The sequence below is a fragment of the Arachis duranensis genome, chromosome 4, assembly GCF_000817695.3.
Source record: "Arachis duranensis cultivar V14167 chromosome 4, aradu.V14167.gnm2.J7QH, whole genome shotgun sequence".
Classification (NCBI taxonomy): Eukaryota; Viridiplantae; Streptophyta; class Magnoliopsida; order Fabales; family Fabaceae; genus Arachis; species Arachis duranensis.
In genome coordinates, this window is record NC_029775.3 from 68,683,680 (window position 1) to 68,708,596 (window position 24,917).

General features: G+C 32.3%; 1 protein-coding gene across 1 annotated transcript; it reads left to right on the plus strand.

Annotated features, from left to right (window-relative positions):
• The first annotated feature begins 3,801 nt into the window (after positions 1-3,801).
• On the plus strand, positions 3,802-8,592 carry LOC107484744 (kinesin-like protein KIN-10B). Its single transcript, XM_016105284.3, has 13 exons — positions 3,802-4,130; positions 4,420-4,588; positions 5,039-5,432; positions 5,822-6,027; positions 6,139-6,455; positions 6,539-6,605; positions 6,684-6,774; positions 6,907-7,142; positions 7,219-7,265; positions 7,365-7,386; positions 7,499-7,561; positions 8,011-8,049; positions 8,144-8,592. The coding sequence occupies exons 1-13, from the start codon at positions 3,961-3,963 to the stop codon at positions 8,213-8,215; spliced, it is 1,893 nt and encodes a 630-aa protein (XP_015960770.1). The 5' UTR covers positions 3,802-3,960; the 3' UTR covers positions 8,216-8,592.
• The last annotated feature ends 16,325 nt before the right edge of the window (positions 8,593-24,917 follow it).

The following is a 24,917-nucleotide window of genomic DNA, read 5'->3' on the forward strand; positions in this document are numbered from 1 at the left end:
AAAATCAAGGGATTCTACTCCAACCTGATTGAGAACCGACAGATGATTAGCCGTGCTGTGACAGAGCATTTGGACCTTTTTCACTGAGAGGATGGGATGTAGCCATTGACAACGGTGATGCCCTACATATAGCTTGCCATAGAAGGGAGTGATAAAATTGGATAAAAGCAGTAGGAAAGCAGAGATTCAGGAGGAGCACAGCATCTCCATACGCCTATCTGAAATTGCCATCATGGAAATACATGAGTAACTTTATCCTTATTTTATGTTTAATTACTATTATTTGATTTTCCAAATTCCATAATTTATTTAAATCCGCCTGACTGAGATTTACAATATGACCATAGCTTGCTTCATACCAACAATCTCTGTGGAATCGACCCTTACTCATGTAAGGTTTATTACTTGGACGACCCAGTACACTTGCTGGTTAGTTGAACGGAGTTGTGACCACACATAGTAAAGAGCTATTATCTCGAATTAAATTTCATACAAGTACAAAGAGTACGAATCACAATTTCGTCTACCAGCTACCAATCGCATATGCAGTCGTGGAGGCTGAGACAAAAGATTCATGGACGTGGTTCCTCTCAAACCTAATTGATGATATAGGAGCGGATAAATTACTTCATAGCACATTCATGTCTGACCAACAAAAGGTAATCTACTAACTTGTATTTTAGTGTAATTAAGATCTAACCTGTATTTTAGTATATTAAGATTTTGCTGTGAATTAGTTCATCATTTGGCTTCTGCAGTATATGTCAATGTTCTTTTAATGATCTTTTATGTCATCATTATATTATATGAGGGTAGTTGCTGCTGTATCAAACTATATTCATAGGAAATTTTAATTAGTTTTGATAACTATAATCATTATATTAAAATTGTATGATGGTCTTTGCTGGTGTATTAAACATTATTTGAGCATTATATTAAAATTGTGCATTTTGCACAAACAGGGCTCGGTGATCTACTTCCAGGTGTTGATCACAAATTTTGTGTGAGACACCTCTATGCCAACTTCAAAAAAAAATTCCAGGGCTGAATCTTAAAAAAGGACTAAATCAAGGTTTGAATTCTATCTTAAATGTGATGCACTTGTCAATAATATGTGTGAAAGCTTCAACTCTGCAATTGTTGAATCAAGGGAAAAACATATATTGACAATGCTAGAGGATATTAGAGTTTATTTGATGAAGAGATGGGCTGAAAATAGGATACTTATTGAGAAGTATAAGGATGATATTCTTCCTAGGATTAAGCTTAAGTTACAAAAGGAAATAGATGCTTCTAGGTGGTGGTTCCCAGTTGCTGCCGAAATCTCAAAATTTGAAGTCATAAGAGGCAGGGACAAATTTGTAGTAGATCTTTTGAAGAAAGAATGTACTTGTAGAAAGTTTCAAATGACAGGTTTACCTTGTCCACATGCAGTTAGTGCAATTAATTGTGCTAAAGATGATATTCGAAAATATGTTGCAAGCTGTTACACTAAAGCTGCTTATGTGACTTGTTATGCCCCCATGATTAACCCTTGTAATGGACATACAATGTGGGAGAGAACTACATATTCAGATGTGGTTCCTCCACCACACAGAGTGCCAATTGGAAGGAGGCCTAAGAAGAAAAGAGCAAGAGGGGAGGGTGAAGAACCACAGGGCCCAAGCACTTCTAGGCTGAGGTTACAACAAAAATGCTCTTATTGTCTAAAATTGGGTCACAACAAGCGAGGCTGCCCTCTTAGAAGGCCAACCGTGAGTACTTGTCTATTGGATATGATTCCCATGCATAAGACTGTTTCTTATGCTGTTTACCTTTTCTTAACTGTAACTGGCTATTGTTTGTTCATGTCCATCATAAGAAGCAACTGCTTCCACATCGTCAGCCCAAAACAATAATGCTGGAACTGCTACATCATCACCAGCCCAGCACAGCACTGATAAGAAAGTTGGATCTACTGGCTCAGTGCATAAGAGGACCAGGTTGGCCAATGTTGCAGCAAGGCCTAATACCCAACCAAATGCACACAAAAAATTCTAGCCACCAAGACCAACTAGAATCCTTAGGAACAACTCCACTTCAACTGAACAGGGACAACCCTCATTACAAGGGAGTCAAACTCAGAGTGCTCTCACAGGGTCTTAGTTGTGTCACATCTTGTAATTGGTGTTTCTTTTGAAAGCTTGAACAATATTGGCATTTTGTATTATGACTTATGACTTATGACTCCAACTCTTTCTTTGTCGCTGAATTATTTTGGTTATGACTTATGTAATTAAGTTTTTACTTTGGTTATGACTTATGTTAATTAGAGAATATGTTGATTAACAACTTATGTTATTTTGATAATGACTAATGTGATGGATTTATTCATGCAACTTTTAATTAGAGTTTGTCTTTGTCACAACAGGTTCTTAATGCCAATTTTAATGCCAAACTATTTTAATCCTTTTAAGGATACTTTTGAAACATAAATTAAACTTCAAGGACAACAACATTAACAAGTTTTTGAGTTGAGTACAGTTTTGTAACTGATTACGAACAACCATCCTATTCTTACTTCTGCTATTTTCATATGTCCCAAACGCATTAGTACCCTAACCTCAAATGGGTTCCATTCTTCACCCACAAATAAACCATTAGAATCACCATAAACCAACCCAACACACCAAAAATAACAGCCATCAATAGTTTGCATTTGGCATAAACTAATTTAGCCTTCAAGGTGAAAATCTTCATCTTTAACCTTGCAACCTCAGCCTCTTTTATCTCTGCAACTCCATCTGCTCAAGAAAAAATGTGCACTCCTTCCCAATCTGTAACATAAACACACAAAAAAAAAGAAATTGAAGAAACTCAGGAAGACATCAAAATAAGAAAGCAGTCAAACTTACATCAAAGTATACATAGTCCCAAAATCTCCGGCCGGAATTTTCTGGTGTCTTCGACCATCTCAGTACAGGGGGTTCACCACAGTTGCATGTCAGCGTTCGTCATCGCCGACTACTTTTTTGTGATGATACAGAGCCTTGGGAAGCCATTCGTTAGGGTTTCTTATTCTTACAGAGAATGAAGAAGATGAAGATGCAGACGTAAATGAAGAAGTTAATTTTAGCGTTTCATGATAGGATTTTTACCTATTTCATTTTTGTAATATAAATTTTTAAACAAAAATTAAGAATTATTTAAAAAAACGTTTTAGAAATGAGTCACACACATAGTTGCCACATGAAACTCCTTGATTGCCACGTCATTAACGTCTGTTAGTGATTTCAACGCTGTTAACGTTCAGGGGTAAAATTGATGCAAATCGAAAACTTCTGGGATAAAATTGAAACAAATTGAAACTTAGGGGTAATTTTAAAACTTTTAGTAAACTTCAGGGACAAAAAATATACTTTACCTTTTTTAATGAAAATGATAAAATAACTTCTGAAAAGGAAGACGTCATATTTTTTACTTCTTTAAAATCTCTCAATTAATTTTTCAAAAAATTAAAAACATTTATAAAAAATAGTACTAAACACACGTAACATAACTTTTCATAATCAAAAGTAAAAAAAAAAAGATTCTAAAACTGAAAGATATCGACTAAATCAAATTTTGTGTTGTATTTAGTATAAAATAAAAATACATTAGACTAAATTATATTTTAATATTATATTTAGTTTAAGGTAAATCTAAAGATTGAAAAATAAATTTAAAATTTACAAAATTAAATAAAAATATTTTTAAAAAATTATTATTAAAATAGCTCCTTTACCTCAAAACGGAAAACATGTGGGGGTCACTAAACGTTCAATTCAAAGTTCAAACTAAATAAGCCTCCCAAATTCTCAGGTTCTCTGTTTTTTCGAAAAACCTCTTCTTCTTCTTCTTCTTCTTCTTCTTCTTCTTCTCTCTCTCTCTCTCTGAACATTTCCCAAAATTTCTCTGAAAATTCCTTTCCGAACTTCATCAATGGCTACTCTTGGCTCCAAGGTCAGAGTGATAGTCAGGGTTAGACCCTTTCTTCCTCAAGAGATCTCTTCAAGAAATGGCGACCCAGTTCCGTGTGTCTCCGTCCTGGACCAAGATTTCGAGTCTGCAGAAGATGAAGTTGCCGTTTATCTCAAAGATCCACAAACCAGGTTTCAGAAATTATTTCTAGCCTTTACCTTTTCCTCCCAATTATGCTTTCTTGTTGTGTTTGAGCTTAATTTTACTATGCCGTTAGTGTAAAAGAAATTTTACATATCCAATTCTGTTGGTTTCTTCTTACAATAGAAGCCGTGAGAGTCAACCACTTTTGTGTGAAACAATTTTTTGAAAATGTGTGTCCGTGCATGGAAATTAAACTCTTCTTTCTTGTTTTGGGTGAAAGAGGTTTGTGGAATTTTTAGGTTCGGTGGTGATTTTTGTGTTTTGTGTTGATGTTAGCCGAAAGGAGTGCTACCAATTGGACTCATTCTTTGGGGTAGAAGATAATAATGTGGGTCAGATATTCAGCAAAGAAGTGAGCCCTATGATACCTGGAATCTTCAGTGGCTGCAACGCCACAGTTTTCGCTTATGGAGCCACTGGCAGTGGCAAGACATACACCATGCAGGTATGACCTTAACCAAGCGTGTTTTTTTTTTTTTTCTTTTAATTAGATTTGTTATTGCCATTTTCCGTTGATTTTTTAGTACGAATTTTAAGCAAAATGTGAATTGAGGATGGCAACTAAGGGAGTGAATCCTCTCAATTTTTTCCCTCAATTGTTTGGTAAAGTGTGATCCACTCTCTAGGCTCGGGAACTCAATTTATTTTTCTTTTTTTTTTTTCCAATATGGGTTTTTGAATGTATAAATTACTGGGAAATATGGGATTTTGGATAGCATTATGAAAAACAAAAGTGTTTCAGCGAACATGCCATGCTTTGTGGTTGGTTCTATACAGGCATAGCACAAGTACAAACTTAGAAAAGTTATAAGCTACACATTGCCTTGGATAACCAACTAGCTGTAGCAGAATCCTTTGTTATGTTTCTGAAGTTATCCCATCTTTGGTGTTGCAGGGGACTAAGGACCAACCTGGCTTGATGACACTGGCTATGTCTATGATACTGTCCATTTGCCGAAACAATGGCAGGACTGCAAATATTTCATACTATGAGGTCTACATGGACAGATGCTATGACCTTTTGGAGGTCAAAGCAAAAGAGATTTCAGTTTGGGATGACAAAGATGGCGAAATCCACCTCCGTGGACTCTCTCAGGTTCCCATAAACACAATATCTGAGTTTCATGATGTTTTCTCGAGCGGAGTTCAGCGGCGTAAAGTTGCTCACACTGGCCTCAATGATGTCTCTAGTAGGAGCCATGCAGTCCTTATGATCTCTGTCTCCACTCCTTCTGCTGATGGCACTGGAGCAGCTGTATTCGGAAAGTTGAATCTCATTGACTTGGCAGGTTACTTAAATTTTCAAGTTTTCTCGTCTCAATGATATGATCTATGTTGCATAAATAATTTAATTTTTCTTTCATATTATATATATTATGTGTGTATGCCTTACTGTTAGCTTTGACTTCATATGGATATGACCAATTTTTTGAACTGAAGGAGGGTATTGTTCATTCTCTATATTATTATCATCTAGATGATTTGTCATATATAAGATCATTATTAGGCGAATTATTCTGAATATTTGATTAAGGTTATGTATTCATGTTTTATATTTTTAAAAAATTACCATATTTACATATCGTATTCAATGTTGGTATCTTGATTAGTGTAACATAGGATATTATGTTGTATTCAAAAGGTTCTGATTATGCTTATGTGTGTAAGACTGAACCAGGTAACGAAGACAACAGAAGGACCTGCAATGAAGGGATTCGTCTCCAAGAGAGTGGTAAGATAAACCAATCCTTGTTTGCACTGTCAAATGTGATCTATGCATTAAACAACAACAAACCACGAGTTCCCTACCGCGAAAGCAAATTGACCCGCATATTACAAGACTCTTTAGGGGGAACTAGTCGTGCATTGATGGTCGCTTGCCTGGTAAGGCCAGATATTTTCTAGCTCCTTGTTTAACTATATCAGTGACCAAAGACTATGATCCACAGAATTGGTTCAAAAGATTATTGCATCTCTCTTTTGTTTTGATTCAAGAATCCAGGAGAATACCAGGAATCTGTTCATACTGTTAGTTTGGCTGCTAGATCAAGGCATGTGTCTAATTTTGTGCCTTCAGCTCAAAAACAAGAGACTCCAAAAGTTAAAGTGGACATGGAAGCCAAACTGAAAGCTTGGCTAGAATCAAAAGGCAAAACGAAGAGTTCACAAAGATTTGCTGCATCTATCTCTCTGTTTCCAAGAAAAACTCCAAGTTCGGTCAAAATCTCTGCTAAGAGATGTGTTACTTTCGATAGTTCAGTGAAGGAAGGAAGAACTGGAATTAATGAATCCGCACAATATACAAAAGAAAGGTGACCATTGGTTCTTTTGCTGATATAATCATGGAAACTGATTTTTTCTTTACCTATTGAGAATTTTCATATTTTGTAAGCAGTGCCTTTGCTGTGTCGTTTGGAAATCTACTGGATAGTGCAGATCCGTTCAATACTTGCTTGGAGGAGGTAAAACATATATTTTCATGCATACTGGAGAAATATCTTCATTTTTCTCGAATATACTATTTACTTAATGTTCTACAGAATGAGAATTGTGGTGTTAAAAGCAACGATAAGCAAGAATCTGAGCATTATACCAATAAATCTTCATGGGAGCCATGTAAAAATCTCCCTGGTATGTCATTGCTCTGAGATTCCTTCACTTGATCTTATTATTTGCCGACATAACAGTGAATAGTTATTGGATGCTTGGTTTAATCTTGTGTAAATGTGCTTACTAAGGCTTTGAATTTGTTCTTATATTCAGCTGAGCCATTGGCCAAGGTGATGAACTCGCCAATTACAAATGAGAGCAAAAATGCAGCCCAAAGTCCTTTAAAAAAACCCTTTTCCCCTCTCAACATCAGTGTTAATCAAAAGCCCCTTGAAGCATTCTCTTTCTCACAAACACCTTCTACAGAAACCTGCTCTGCTAACAAAGGGAAAATACTAAAGAATGACACTCCGCTTGATAAATTCAGTACACGAAGTTCTGCGTTGAAGGTACAAACTATTCTTTCACTCTAGTAACAAAGGATTTCATGAACTGCCATCCTCACATCACCAATTTTCAACACAGAATACTCTAGTTCAAGAATACATTGATTTCTTAAACAATGCAAGCAGGTAAGGCAAATGATTCTCCTTTGTAATTTTCTGACCCTTTGAAGCATACTTAGTCATCCTTCTTTGAATATTAACATTGTGTTTAATTCTTAAATGCAGAGAGGAACTACTAAAGTTAAAGGTACATGCAGGATGTCACTGCGATGCAAAACATGAATAGCTGTTTCCAAATTTGAAAATTTTCCCTTTTTCATTTATATTCATGATTGTTCTTTATTTTTCAATTCATTCAGGGCATAGGAGAGAAGATGGCAGAATATATAATAGACCTTAGGGAAGAAAGTCCGCTTAAATCGGTTAGTGTGCTTATATATATGATTTTCTTCTATTATGTTTCTCCCAAGACACGTAAGATATTATTATTATTATTATTATTATTATTATTATTATTATTATTATTATTATTATTATTCGATCACGGGAGCAATATCATTCAAACAATACAAATTGCATTCAAGGTTGTTGCCTTTACATCCACGATTTACGTGGGTTTTTTCCGAGGGAAAATCATGGTTTACGATTATGATGCCTAAGTTAGTCTAGAAATCGTGGGTTAGTTTACGATTTACTAATTTTTGCTTAAATCGTGGTATCCACGATGAACATAGAGTAAAAAAGGCCATGTAACCAAATTTAATTTAGGGAATCTCTGTAATTTTGTTTTTTTATTTTATATATATATATATAGCAGAAATTGAATTATCTGATACTGTTAGTGATCCTGTTTGGTTTTGACATTTTGCAGCTAAGTGACTTAGAGAAGATTGGCCTCTCTTCGAAGCAGGTATATCATATAAACCATGAGCATGTGCTGTATTAGCTGAAAGATTTCGTCTCATAATTTGAACAAAGTTTGAACTTTTACCAACTTTTTGCAGGCCCATAACTTGTTCACTAGAGCTGCAAAGAAACTATTTGAAGAGAAAGCGACAGATTCAATACTCGGTTGAAGCCATTCTTAAATAGTTTAAGGGTATCTTTCTTGGCCTTTCGGCTAAGATCTGTTGTAATATTTGTTGTTTGTTTTCAGATTTGTGTGTTGCTATATCAGTTAGCATAGTACCAATGTTGGGGAGTATCGCATTGCGCAATGCGTGGTATGGCGTAGCTTCACGCGCAGATATTGTCTACGAGACTACCACCCCTGACTGAGAATGCAGTGAGCTTGTTAGTGGTGGGTTAATTAGGAGAGTTTGAATATGTTTTAACCAAGTATGTTTTAATGAAGGTGAGTAAGTTTTAGGATTTTTTGGCATATTCAGGATGTAGTTTTTGGTTAGGCTGATTTTTTTTCGGGATTATTGACTATGGAAGGAATTTTGGTTTTTTTTTTTGTGTGTTTGTCCTATGTTTGGGTGCCAACCTTTTATTAGAGGGCAAATCATGGCCGGAAAAAAAAGAAAAATATATATATTTAGGGTTCCAGAATAAGAAAGAAGCATTAATTGTTTATAGTTACATAAAAATGAGAATAATTTATCTATTTAAACCAGTTGAACTATTATACTACTAGATTGTCCTAAATCTGTAACGGCTACAATTTTGTCCTCTATATTTAAATATAAATCGTGGCCTATACATAAGTTTTAGAAAAAAAAATAAAACCTATGCTAGTATTACGATTTACGAGAAAGCAACAAAAATAAATCGTTGGAAACCTTTCTGTTTCATGCTTTTTAGTAAAGAAACATAAAACTATTCCATTCCCCACTATTTATGGCATAATGGTCATTGACATATGATTTATATAAGACAATTTACATAAATAAATCAATTGGACTTTAAATTTTTGTAATGGTAACTTTTTGAAATATTATATTTTTATTCTATTTTAATTTTATGTAAATTACTATAGAGGTGTAACAGTTTATAATTTATATACATAATCTGTTATAGAATAGTGCGAATTACGTTAAAATTTGTGCCATACAAAAACCATACTTTCTAAAGAACCTGGACTATATTGCAGTTTATGAAAAAACAGTGGGTAGCGTAATCCACTGCTGTAATAAATTGTACCCGGTAATAAATTATGTATACATAGATTTTTTATATATAGTAGTGGAAGGCAATTATGAAGAAGTAAAATATTATTTTCACAATAGATAATGAAGATAATTTTTTAATTCTAATGTATTGCTCCGAAAAAATTAAAAAAAAAAGCAAAAGTCACAATGTTAAGTTTACTAATAAAAAACTACTGAATTATAAATCCAAGGAAAAACAACACGAGATTAAAACTCTCAATATGTTTTTTGAATGGCGACATCTTTCACTAAATTTTGATAGCGTTTGGTCGCTGGTTCAGGATGATATCTATGATGCACTTGAGATTTATAACTTGAACTTTTAAATGGGTATCTAGCGCACGTCATATATGAACGTCCTTTGTGGCCAACTTCTTTCCTCTGCATCCATCCTTCGACTCTAGGAGTCAGAGCTGGATTTGAAGTACCCGCGTAATCTTCTCCTTTTTTGACTTTCTTTGAACTTCTCTCAAGTAATTCCTTTTCTATTCTTGCATGGTCACTCTCGTTTGGGTCTCCTTCAGGCCATTCATTGTCGGCCATCAGGGGCAGTAATGGAACAGAGGTGGAAAACACGATAATCGTTATAAGACGATCTGTATAGAGAGGATTTTTATATTACCGTTATCACTTATATCAATATTATTATTATTGTTCACATTTTTTTTTGTCAGAATTCTTATGCTTTTTCTTTTTGTCAAGAAACTAAACTCGACCTGATTATCCCACAATTTAAGAAATGGAGAAATTTTTTTTTTTACAATTACTTAAATCCCAGCCCACCTTTACTATGCTTTCCAAAAAAGACCCGTTACAGACCCAAAAAACCTAAATAACTAATCATGAGATTATCTACGAAGCTAACTCCAATTAATTAACCACAACCTAGCTCACTTTTTATATTAACTCTGCAACTGGCACAACACTTGCTGGGCCAAGCGGAAACAAGGACTCCACGTGTTTCTTTTTCCTACATCCACCACATTTCAGCAAGTGAGGAAGAAAATACACATCATCATAATAGCATAACTTATTTTTTGAAATTTAGTTGTCGTAGAACTTTTAGCTATTAATTTGTCTGATATACATATTAAAAATGATGAATAGTTATTTAATGAGATTAATTCTTTTAGAAAATAAAAGTTTATTAAAGACTAAAATATTATTTAAAATTTTTTAGAATTAATTTGAGTATTTACTTTTTGTTTATACATACATCATTCATAATATATATTTTTAATAAGGTGTAGTCCCCAATGAATAAAAAATATTTGTTAAAATTAAGATAATATTTTTTATATTTTAATAATATTAGTCTTTAAATTAATATGTGTTTTCAAATATTAAAATTTACTTTAATTTTAAATATAAATACCATCTACCATGGTAATAACTATCATATCATAAAAACTAACTTTTAACAAAAGCAAAGAAACCCAGCACATGTGCAACAACGGAATAAAGCAAGATAACCTATAAGATACAAAGTAATATTATCGAAGTCAACTAAATTTTCAAAGTGATTTTTAAGTAGACGTCATACATTAAAATTATTTTTAAAATTTTAATTGCATTAGTTACATTTTTAAAATTGATAAAAGTATATTTCATATTAATTTCTAATTCATTTTTCATTAATAGTATGCTGACATATGATAACATTATGATTGAAAACTTATTAGCAAATGAAAACAAACACAGAATAAAGTTGAATAAAATGGATATGTATTTAAAAAATGAAGTGGCAAAATATTTTAGTGGATTTGATATATTGAGGTGGTGGAGAGGAAAGACTCTGAGATATCGATTTTTTTCTTGCATAACTAGAGATATATTAGTCATTCTTATTTTTACTGTGACATCTGAGTCAGTTTTTAGTTCGGAGGACATGTCCTTGATCCTTTATCTTAGTGCTTTGAGTCCTACCACTGTAAAAGCTTTAATTTGCACTCAATATTGGTTAAAATCTGTTAAGATTTTGGTTGAACTTGATGAAAGAGATACTGTAATTGATTCAGGTATATAATGAATTGGTTCATTTATTTTTCATCATTCTTGATTCTTTATTTTATACCATTGATTTTGACATATTTTATTGTTGAATTGAATAGAATTTTCTAAAATTATTAGTGTTGGAGATCTTGAAGTTCAAAGTCAATTGCATCCTCCTGAACCATCTTAAATATTATAACTAAGTATTTGTATTAGTGTATAATTACTTAGATTATTTTTTTAATTTATTCTAACATGTTTTACTAATTTTTCAGTTAGTATTTTCTTAATAAGAATACATAGCTGCTGAAATTACCTTATGGCTGATTTAAGAAGGAATCAACTTGTTTTACTATTATTTTATTTTAAGTATTTGCTGTAGATTATTTAGACTTTTAGTGTGTTATAATGTTTCTGTTTTATTTTAAATGAGACATTTAGTATTTTAGTACTTGTTATCTTTACTTATTAGTTATTATTAGAAGTGTTTGTTGGAATGTTTGGTATTATATTTATTTGTTTGTATATTTTAGTTAGTAGTTATTATTCATATATTATATTATATCATTTTTTATTTAAAAAAATTGATTAAAATTCTTTTAGGAATAAATAGGTTTAAAAGTGTGAAAGAAATATTTTTATTGAATTATTTACATAGAAATATGATTAAAAAGAGAAGGTTTAATTATGTGGATATACCCAATATTTAATCCGTAAATGTTTAGATCGGATCGGATTCGACATTAAAAAACGTGAATATCATATCCGATATGATTTGATAGAGATTGTGCGGATTGAATCAAATTTTCGATCATATCCAATTTGATGCAATCCGCATACACCCATAGCAGATTCTTTCGTGGTGGCAATGCCTCTTTGACACAACAATGTCCTCAATGTCAAGTATGTGGCAAGTTTAAGGGCAATTCTGTTTTCATCAATTTAATCAAAACTTCACTACATCCCAAGCAAATTCTGGTGCCTCATCAAGCATGTCTTCTTCCATGCCACCTCTCTAAAGCGTCCTGATTTCCTGACATGGGTGACTCATGGGTGACTCGTATTACATCACCTCTGATCAATCAAGTTTCATGGATGCTGAATCCTATAATGGTCAAGAACAAATCTTGTTAGATAATGGGTCAGGTACACGTATTTCTGATTTTGGGTATGCAAACTTAGTTTCTCTTGATAATCATAAACGTTTTATTTTAAGAAATTGCTTCTTGTCCCAAATATAATTCAAAATCTTATTAGTGTTCAAAAATTTGTAATTGATAACTAGTGTTTCTTTGAATTCCACGCTGATGCTTGTGGCAACCAAATAGGTCCTGCTTCGAGGGTCTCCTCAAGTTGGAATCTATAGGTTTCGTAATGTAGCTGTTGAAAGAATCGAATCTTTTTCTATCCCTTGAGTTTTTCGTGCTAGAATAGATATATATTTAAGGCTCTTTTGTGTATGTATTGAGACATAGACATTAAGACATATATACACTTAAAGACATAAATATAAAATATTTGTGTTTGTGTTTAGTATTTGAAAATAATAGACATAACACTAATGTAGTGTCTAATATAATGTTTGATTACAAAATACAAAAATATTATATAACTTAAAATGACTATTTTATCCTCATAAATTAAATTAGAATTTATAAAAAGAGAAAGAGATATTTAAAATTTGAAAAACTTAATAGAGATAAAATAGTCCCAAAAAAAATTGAAATCCGTGTCTATAGCTTCATTTCGTGTCTCATCAATTGAGTGAGACACAAAAAAATATGTATATTGTATATATTTGTGGATATTCGTGTTTCTCTTATTTGTGTGTCTTACAAACTAAACAAAGACACGTTTTAAGTTGTCCATGTCTTAGCTAGACACATATACTAAACAAATGCTGCGTAAGGCATCATAGACTTGGACACAAACACCTAAAACGGTTGCTGTTGTGCGTAAAACTTGCATTATTTCTATCCCTATAGGCTCTAGCTCTGGTTATTGTGTAAAAGTTGTTGTTTAATTAGCTAAAATGCACTATTTTCCTTTTTCACATGACTCTTATTAATTTACTGTTCCAATGGGTATGATTTACAGTCATATTTGGGGACCTGCCTCCAAATTATCTTTTCATGAATTTCGTTATCATGTCTCTTTCATGGATGCTTACACTGGTTATACTTGCACTTTTCTACTTCATACTAAGTCACAAGTGTTTACAACTTTTATTCAATTAAAAAATTTGATGGAAAACTTCAGTGGTCTTCGTATTAAAGCTCTACAAACTAATCATGGAAGAGAATATCTCTTATCTGCCTTCACCTCTTTCTTAGCTAACCATGGAATTACTCATCATCGTTATTCCTATCCTTATACTCGCTAACAAAATAATAGAGCCAAATGCAAACATCACCACATCATAGACATTGTCTTGGCAATGCCTGTTTCGACCTCTCTACCCCCTTAAACATTGGGGCGTTGCCTTCTTGTCAGACTTATATATTATTAATCGGCTGCCATCCCCTAATACATCCAATAAATCTCCCTTTGAGCTCCTTCATCATTGTGTTCCTGATTATTCATTTTTTAGAATTTTTGGATGCACTTGCTATCCTTATTTGAAGCCTTATACACATAAACAAATTGGAATATAAGTCTCAACCTTTTTTGTCTTTTTAGGCTATGCCCCAATCATAAGGTATTGGAAAAATCTTTATTACTAGGCATGTACTCTTTGATGAGAATAAGTTTCCATATTCTTCTATGTTTGGTGAGATTGCTACCAGGAAAAAAAGTTTCAGAATAAATTTGAAAAAAAGTGTGTGTTGAACACAAGCTATTGAATTATTAGTGTAGGATTTTATCAAGGAGAGATTTTTGGTGGCCAAAGGTTATAGTGGCAAAAAATGACTAAGATTTAACTAACTTATAAACACATAATATATAGAGAGTATCATGTAGGTTATTAGTGGGTTTAATCACGTTATATGCTTGAGATTACATAAAGTAGAAAACAAGTTGACTAAAATTATGTCTATATTACATGAGCCTTTTATGTGAAGAAAAAAAATCTATTAATATTTTTTGAGTGGATAACACTAAAAACGAAAAACTTATTATAATGTTGGGTCAATAAAAACTTCTTAATTATGAATCTATTATCTATTATTTATTATATATTATTAATTTTACAACTAAAATGTGTTACATGTCATTCTCTCATTACAATTGAAATTTAATTTTTTCCTTCAAAATTAGAATATTATCTCTTCCTCTCTTTTTCACTCTATTTCTCTTATTTTTTCATCTATTTTATTTTTCTTATCAATGACTAATTACAAATTTGACAATCAAAATGTATAATATCACATTCTCTAATTTTAATTTTAATTATATTACTAATTTAATAATCAAAATATATCACATGACATTATTTTATTAAAATTGAGATAAACTATTTTCTTCAAAAATTAATAAACGTTCTTCTTCTATCCTCTTATCTACCTCTCTCCCCTTCTCTATTTCTCTCTATCCTTCCACTTTATATATAATTTATAATTTATATTTTATATTACTATTTGACAAATCAAAATATATCACAAAATATTCTTTTATTACAATTAAATTTTTTTTTAAATTAACAAATTCTCTCTCTCTCTTTTCTTTATCTTTCTCTCTATTTTCTACCTCATTTTCTATTTCTCTTTATATTTGTGTTCTACAAAAAATTAAATTAACAAAAAAATTAATTTTAAGTTAATTTTATAACTACCAATATAACTATTAATTAATTTTTATATCTCTTCCTTTAAAAATTAATTTTTTTAAATAATTGAATCTTTAGAGATGAGAGAATCCTCTAATTTTAGAAAAAAAGATTGAATTTTAATTACAATAAAAGAGTAACATATAACATATTTTTGTTGTAAATTAGTAATATATAATAGATAATAGATAATAGATTAATAATTAAAGAGCTTTATATTATAATGGATTTTCAGTTTTTAGTATTATCCACTCAATATTAATATTAGAATCCTCTATTTACATATCTTTATTTTATATTTAGTACACATTTTATTTATTTTACAACACGTTATCAGCACAAAACTGTAACGAAATTTTAGGAAGACTCCAAATAACAAATTTTTATTATGGTGAAACTCTCTCATTTTGAATTTAATATTTTTTATATCTGGAAACAATTATTTATCATGGATACTAGAAGCTGAAATTCATCTTGATTCAATAGATCTTGGAGATACTAGTAAGGTTGAAAATAATGCATCCCAGAAGGATAAAGCCAAAGCCATGATTTTTCTTCGTTGCAATCTTGACGAAGGATTGAAAAATAAATATCTCACATTAAAAGATCCTACAGATCTTTGGAAAGACCTTGAAGAAAGGTACAATCATAAAAAAAGGTGATACTTCCTCAAGCCCGATATGAATGGACGCACTTGCGTCTGCAGGATTTTAAATCCATAAATGAATATAATTCTGCAATATTTCGAATCACCTCACGAATGAAATTATGTGGGGAAAAGATAACTGATCATGATATGTTGGAGAAAATTTTCTCAACCTTCCATGCCTCGAATGTGCTCCTGCAGCAGCAGTATCGAGAAAAAGGATTTAAAAAATATTCTGAGTTAATTTCTTGCCTTCTTGTTGCTGAACGCAACAATGAGTTGCTCTTAAAAAATCATGAAGCGCGCCCAGCTGGCGCCGTCCCATTTCCTGAAGCAAATGCGGCAAATCATTAACCCAGAAGAGGTAAATGGCAAGATTTTGATAACAAGAAAAATTATGGAAGGAAAAGAAATTATGTTCACAAGAAAAGATCTCACCAGAAGTGGGATAAAGAAAGAAACAATGGACAAAGTATATCAATTGAGGATAAATACTTCCGTTGTGGTGGAAAGAGCCATTGGTCACGTACCTGTCATACCCCAAGGCACCTAGTTGATCTTTATCAAGCATCCTTGAAAAAGGATGACAAAGGAAAGAAAACAAATTTTGTTTCAAATGTGAAAATTCCACCACTCATTATGATGTATCTAATTTCTTTGAGGATCTTGAAGGAAATATTGGTTATTTGATCAATGATGGAATAGTTTGATATGTGTATGTGTTTGTTAAGTATTCATATGAATAATTTTATTGTGCATGTACTTATACTCATTTATTATTATTATCATTTGTTTTTGAAGAAAAATGGCAAGGACATATTCTGAAAATATTTGCCTTGCGGATAGTGTAAGTTCGCACACTATTCTTAAAAGTGATATATATTTTACCTATCTTGTGCCAAAAGATGAATATATTAATACTATTATTAGCTCTGGCAATATGATAGAAGGCTCTGAGCTATAATTTTGTTTTCTGGATGAACAAAATTTATAATAAATAACGTACCATTGTCTACCAAGTCTCTAAGGAACTTGTTGAGTTTCAAAGATATTTGCCGAAATGGATATCATATTAAAACAATAAATGAGAAAAATCATGAGTATTTATGTATCACAACTCATTATTTAAATAAAAAGGTTATATTAGAAAAGTTACCCTCACTTCATTTAGGTTGTATTATACTAAGATTAGTGCAATTGAATCACATGCCACTGTAAACCAGAAGTTTACTAGCTCAAATGAATTCATAACTTGGCACGACCGATTGGGTCATCCGAAAACAACCATGATGAGGAGAATTATTGAAAACTTTCATGGACATTCACTAAAGAACCAGAAGATTCTTAAATCTAGTGAATTTTGTTGTACTGCATGTTCTCAAGGGAAGTTAATTTTAAGGCCATCACCAGTAAAGATTGGATTTGAGTCTTCTGAATTCCTAGAAAGGATTCAAGGTGATATATGTGGACCTATTCATCCACCATGTGGATCTTTTTGATATTTTATGGTCCTGATAGACGCATCTTCGAGATGGTCACATGTGTGCTTATTATCTTCTCGCAACCTGGTGTTTGCGAGATTACTGGCTCAAATTATTCGATTAAAAGCACAATTTCCAGAAAATCCAATCAAAGCAATTTGTCTTGATAATGCTGGTGAATTTACTTCCCAAGATTTTGATGCTTATTGTATGACTAATGGAATAAGTGTTAAACATCCAGTAGCTTATGTTCACACACAAAATGGGTTAGCAGAATCACTTATTAAGCGCATCCAATTAATTGCTAGACCCTTACTTATTAGAACAAATCTCCCAACCTCGGTTTAGGGGCATGCTATTTTACATGCCACATCACTTATTCGTTTGAGGCCAACGAGTTACCATCAGTTCTCTCCTATGCAATTAGCTTTTGGCCAGCAGCCAAATGTTACCCATTTAAGAATATTTGGGTGTGCGATATATGTTTCCATTGCACTACCTAATCGCACCAAAATGGGACCCCAAAGAAAATTGGAGATATATGTTGGATATGATTCTCCCTCTATAGTGAGGTATCTTGAGATACAAATGGGAGATATATTTAAAGCCCGGTTTGCGGATTGTCATTTTGATGAATCAAAATTTTCAACATTAGGGGGAGAGAATAAGCTTCCTGAAAAGAAACTTAATTAGAATGCATCATCGTTGATGCATTTAGATCCTCGATCAGGGCAATGTGAACTAAAAGTTCAAAAAGATTATACATTTGCAAAGAATAGCAAATGAATTGCCTGATGCATTTTCCGATACAAAGAGGATAACCAAATCTTATATACCAGTAAAAAATGCCCCAATTTGAATTGATGTCCCAGTAGGACAAGTAGCCACTGAAGCAAATTCACACCAAAAGCGTGGCAGGATGGAAAATGCCCCAATTCGAATTGATGTCCTAGTAGGACAAATGGCCACTGAAGCAAATACACACCAGAAGCGTGGCAGGCCTGTTGGTTCCAAAGATAAAAATCCTCGAAAGAGAAAAGAGGTAAATACTATTCCTGTTGAAAAAGACACAGTAAAGACACCTGCAGTTGTCCAAAATTCTGATATAATTTTAATGGCAGAAGACGTTCAAGTACCTGAAAATTGTGAAAATAATGAGATCTCGATAAATTATGTCTTTATAGGAGAGAAATGGGCCTAAAATAAGACAATTGTCAATGAAATATTTGTATATAATGTGGCATTAAATATCATGCATGAAAGTAAGGATCTTGAGCCAAGATCAGTCGAAGAATGTCGACAAAGAAATGATTGGCCAAAATGGAAAGAAGCCATGAAGGTTGAATTAGACTCACTTCCAAAATGTGAAGTCTTCGGACCTGTAGTCCATACACCAGAAGATGTAAAACCTGTTGGATACAGGTGGGTATTTGTGAGAAAACGAAATGAGAAAAATAAAGTTGTGCGCAATAAAGCCCGACTTGTGGCACAAGGTTTTTCACAAAGGCCCGGTATAAATTATGAAGAAACGTATTCTCCTGTAGTGGATGCGACAACATTGCGTTATTTGGTCAGTTTATCTGCATATTATAAACTGCATATGCATTTAATGGATGTGGTAACATCCTACTTATACGGCTCATTAGATCGTGATATCTATATGACAGTCCCTGAAGGATTAAAGATATCTAAACCATCCAATGAATATTCACAGGTGTTATACTCAGTCAAATTGAAAAGATCTTTATATGGTCTAAAGCAATCTGGACGAATGTGGTATAATCGTCTTACTGAGTATTTGGCCAAAAACAAATTTAAGAATGATGATATTTGCCCATGTATTTTCATAAAGAAATCTGCATCTGGATTCATTATAATTGCTGTGTAAGTTGATGATTTAAATATCATTGGGACTCCTAAAGAGATTCCAACAATTATAAAAACTCTAAAAGAAGAGTTTGAGATGAAAGATCTTGGAAGAACTAAATTTTGTCTCGGCCTATAGATCGAGCATATAAAAAATGGGATCTTTATGCTTCAAACAACATACACGGAAAAGATCTTGAAAAGATTTTAGATGAATAAGTCACATCCCTTGAGTACCCCAATGATCGTAAGATCTTTGGATGTGAAAAATGATCAATTCCGTCATAAAGAAGAAAATGAAGATATCCTTGGTCCTGAAGTACCATATCTTAGTGCCATTGGAGCGCTAATGTATCTTGCTAATAATACGCGATCTGACATATCATTCGCGGTGAATTTACTAGCAAGGTATAGTTCCTCTCCAATCAGAAGACATTGGAGTGGAATCAAGCAAATCTTTCGATATCTTCATGGAACGGTTGATATGGAATTGTTTTATCCATATGGATCCAAGTCACAACTAGTTGGCTATGCAGATGCTGGATACTTGTCTGATCCACACAAAGGGAGATCTCAAACAGGATACCTGTTCACATATGGTGGTACAGCTATATCATGGAGATCCACGAAACAGACGATTTTTGTAATATCCTCTAATCATGCTGAAATACTAGCGATACATGAAGCTAGTCGCAAGTGTTTTTGGCTGAGGAGTGTGATCCAATATATTCTGTCATCATGTGGACTGATTGATCAGAAGATAGCTCCAACTGTCCTGTTTGAAGATAATACAGCATGCATTGCTTAACTTAAGGGTGGATACATCAAAGGTGATAGAACAAAGCATATTTCTCCCAAATTCTTCTTCACTCATGATCTTCAAAATCAAGGGACAATTGATATCCAACAGATCCGTTCAAGTGACAATCTGGCAGATTTATTCACAAAGTTACTTCCAAAATCCTCCTTTAAAAGATTGGTACATGAGATTGGAATGCGCCGATTTCAAGACATTAAATGATGTCGGCAAGAGGGGGAGACTATACTCTTTTTTTCTTTGTCGGGTTTTTTTCCCATTGGGTTTTTCTTAACAAGGTTTTTAATGAGGCAGTCCCCATCACAAAGGATATTATACTCTTTCCTTCACTAAAGTTTTTTCCATTGGGTTTTCTTTAGAAAGGTTTTAATGAGGCATATTCCTAAATGGTCGTCCAAGGGGGAGTGTTAAGATATGCATGATGATGTGGATGCTCATTTAATGATACATACAGAGCAATAACAATAATTACTCTTTCTCATATACTATTCTCTTCTTTCTCTCTTACAATAAGTTGCTATATATATTAATAGATATATATAAATTAGTTTTATTGAATTAATTATATTGACTAATATTAATATTAGAATTTTCTATTTACATATCTTTATTTTATATTTAGTACACCTTTTATTTATTTTACAACATAATAGAGCTTTTTTATCCTTTTATATAAAAGGCCCACATAATATACACATAATTTTAATCGGCTCATTTTTTACTTTATCCTCCCATAATTCCTAACAATGTAACATGATCAAACCCACTAAGAACCAGCATGCTACTCTCCACATGTCATCTATTTATAGGTGGGTCAAATTTTAACCACTTTTAATCACTATGGACTTTGTCCATACAGACCTTTTTTTATCAAGTGAGCTAACCATACTCTTTGATATATATCTACTAATTCTTTATAAAATGTTTGGGATTCTGGTGCAGAAATTACAACCACAAACTAATCGGTAAGTGCATCAGATCGTATCAAGTAGTATCTCAAGTGAATGAGGATCGATCTCATGAGAATTGATGGACTAAGCAATAATGGTTGATTAATTTACTTAGTCAGACAAGCAAAAAATGATGTATGAGAGTTCAAAAGTATTAAACAGTAAATCAGAAAATCAGAATAGCAAGTAGTAAACAAGTTGAATAATATATGGAGAAATAGTTAAGATTTCAGAGATATCTATCTTTCGGATTAATTTTTCTTACTAACTATTTTAATCATGTAAGATTTAATTCATGACAAACTGTATGTGACTAAACCCTAATTTCTTAGACCTTTTTAGTCTCCTCTAAAATTCATTAACCGCCAATTCTTTGGTCACTTAATTCCAATTAGAGGGTGAAGTTCAATTCTAATTTATAGGCCACATAAATCCTAATTATCCAAATATAAGAGGATTATATGTCACGTATCCCGTTAAATCCAAATAATTAGAAATTTAGGAGAATATGTTTTCAAGTTGTTGTTTAAGTAAAGAGCTTTTTTAAGTTATACAAGAACTCAATTACAACAAAGGTCATACTTTCTTTCCACCCAAATTCATAAGATAAAGAAAGAAAATAATTCTTGAATTATAAATCAGTACATGAATTAAAATAGAAAAATAATAGTATCAATCCATACAATAGACAGAGCTCCTAACTTTAACAGTGAAGGTTTAGTTGCTCATGGTTTAGAGAGAAAATAAAGATTCTGGTAAACTGTAAATTGCGGAATGAGGTTCAAGAGAAGAGATCCGAAGGACTGATTCTTTTTCCTTTTTGTATCTAATCCTAATTAATATAAATTATAATTTCTAAAACTAAATAATATCTTTTCCTATTTTAAAATGAAATAAAAATTCAATCAAAATTAATTAAGCTTCATGCGCAGCCTTATATGAGTGTCTGGAGACCACTTGGGTTATTAGGATTCACGCTGAACTTGGAAATTCTCAAGTTCAGCGTAGATGAGGCATTGTCTCCTTTAATTTGGTGCGTCCCTTGAGTCCATGCTGAACTTAGAAAATATCAAGTTCAGCGTGGATGATACAGTGTTTTACTTGTGCTTTCTTTTGAATCCACGCTGAACTTGGGAAATCCCAAGTTCAACGTGGAGAGAGGGGGTGATTTCCCTTAGAGTTTTCAAGTCCACGCTGAACTTGGCAGCCAAGTTCAGCGTGGAGGAGGCAGAGATTTCTGGAGAAGAAATATGCACTATTATACATCGTTGGAAAGCCTTGAAAGTTAGCTTTCCAATGCCGCTCAAATCACGTCATTTGGACTTTTGTATCCCAATTTATTCCTGTTTGAGGGGTTAATGTTCAAATTCGTCCCTGAAAGATCACGCGATATTCATTTTCATCCCTGAATGATTTTTTTAATCAAATTAGTCCCTGAAAGATAAGCTGTTAGTCAAATTAGTCCTTCCGTCAATTGGATGATGATGTGTCACGTTAAGTGCCACGTGGCATGATGACGTGACACGCCACGTGGCAGGTCAGTAACACGTGACACGCCACGTGGCAGGTCAGTGACACGTGGCATCTTGACATATAAAAAAATTTTTATTAGTCAAAATAGTCTTTGAAAGTTCAGACATAAGTCATTTTCATCCCTCAAATTTTAAAAATTAGTCAAAGCAGTCCTTATATAATTTTTTTTATTTTTTCTTCATAAAATTATCTCTCTCCTTTAATTCTTCTCAAAATCTCTCTTATTCTAAAATATTTTCTTACATTACTACATTTTGATGGAATATATATATATATTCAAAATTAAAATGTATGTATCTATTAACCTAAACAAAGTTATATGCTCAAAATCAAAATTTATGTATGTTAACCTAAACAAAGTTATACCACTATTTTTTTTCTACTACATCTTTTTTTTCATTACGATATTACTTATATATAGAATGTAATGATAGTGATACTTATAGTCAAAATTCAAGAAGATCCAGAAATTTTGCTTCAATTCTAAACTTTACAAAATATTGAAAATTTGTTGGTTAATTATTATTATTATTATTATTATTATAAATGAATTGCTTCTTAAGCATAATACGTGCAAACATCATAATAAATTTTTGTGTGTTTCATATGTTTAAGATAGGTTATATAATTTTTCTTTTAACTTCACAAATCAATGAGATAAAATGAAATAGGAAATAATATACTTATACATAACACAAGCTATTCCGCACTAGTACAAAAAAATTTAAAAGATTTAAAATTTAAAATAATTACTATATTATTTAGTAAAATTTAAAATATTAAATTTTAAATATATAATCAACAATAATTTGATAAACTCATTTAAATAAAAAAAATTTCACATAAAAATTACAATTTGAAAATGTAAAATTTTAAAATACAAATGACAAAATAACTTTATAAAAATTTAATTATTTTTATTATTTTATGTAAAGAGAATTTTGTTTATTAAGGTTTAAAAAATAATATTAAAATTAGTAGTATAAAAAAATATTATAAATTTAATATTATAAAAAAATTATATAAGGACTAGTTTGACTAATTTTTAAAATTTGAGGGATGAAAATGACTTACGTCTGGATTTTTAAGGACTATTTTGACTAATAAAAAACTTTTTTATATGTCAAGTGACACGTGGCATGCCACGTGTCACTGATCTGTCACATGGCGTGACACGTCATCATCCAATTGACAGAAGGACTAATTTGACTAACAGCTTATCTTTCAGGGACTAATTTGATTAAAAAAATCTTTCAAGGACGAAAATGAAGATCACGTGATCTTTCAGGGACGAATTTGAACATTAACCCCCTGTTTGAGTACAAGGAGATCGGGGTTGACATCATCATTTGCTTTCTTCCTTTTCTGTTACAAAACTCCGTCAAATCCATCCGAATGCTACCTGAAATAAATAAAATTGCACACAACTCAAAGTAGCATCCATAGTGGCTAAAAGATATTTAAATCTTGATTAAACTCAATAATTTGAATGCAAAGTCAATAGAAAAAGATAGAAAAGATGCTCACGCATCACATTCTAGACATAGAAGCTGTGAAATTGCCCTCAAGTTATTACCACCTTTCACAAAGCAAATACATTTCAAATTTATTACATAAAGCTAACATGCAAGGCTGTAAACCAGTACTACACAAATGGTAACTACACTCTAACAGCCTTTGGTGGTGAGACTTTCGAAAATCCATCTTTTATAGATTTATAGTTGGGTCCTAGCAATATGCTACATTTACCCAACCTGATGTAGCTTTCTCAATGAAAAAAGTAAGTTAATGAAAAAAGTAGCTGGAACTATGACTTATGGACTTATCTTTCATCCTAGTACTAATTTGAGACTCTGTTTTCTTTGATTTAGGTTGAGGTTTGGACATTGATGATAGACACGACACCTGTGGTTATGGTGTCTTTTGGTGACAACCTACTCTCGTGATCAAGTAGAAAGCAAGCTGTGAGCAGAAGCAATGCTAAAGCCGAATATAGAGGCCCCACACCTATAGATTCCAAACTCATTTGGTTGGAAAATCTCCTCTCTAAATTGCATGTTCCAGCGACCAACCCTTCTACAATGCATTGTGATAATATTAGTGCAGTATTTTTGGTCGCAAATCCGATGGTATACAGCAAGACAAAGCACTTCGAGCTCAACCTTCATCTAGTAATGGATCGGGTTAATCTCAAACTACATATAGTTCATATTTCGATTTGAAGGCTAGAACCACGTAGCTGATTTGTTCACCAAGTCTTTGTCATTGTCTTTATTTGATCAGTTTTGTCTCAAATTCAAGGTCACTCCTAGATTGAACATCAGTTTGAACATTAACTGCATTTGATTTTAAATGACTATAGAACAAAGACGTTGCTTTGAATCCTTTTTCTATTCTATTACAAACCATCTTAAGTTTCAAAAATAACTTTTGAATACCACAATAAATTAGCCTAAAAATAATTAGTGATTAGACGAAACATCCTTCAGAATAAATGTCAACGATAACTACTTTAATTAGATAATACTTTTGATTGAAATTCGTAGAAGAGTGTATGAAAAGAGAGTTAAATCA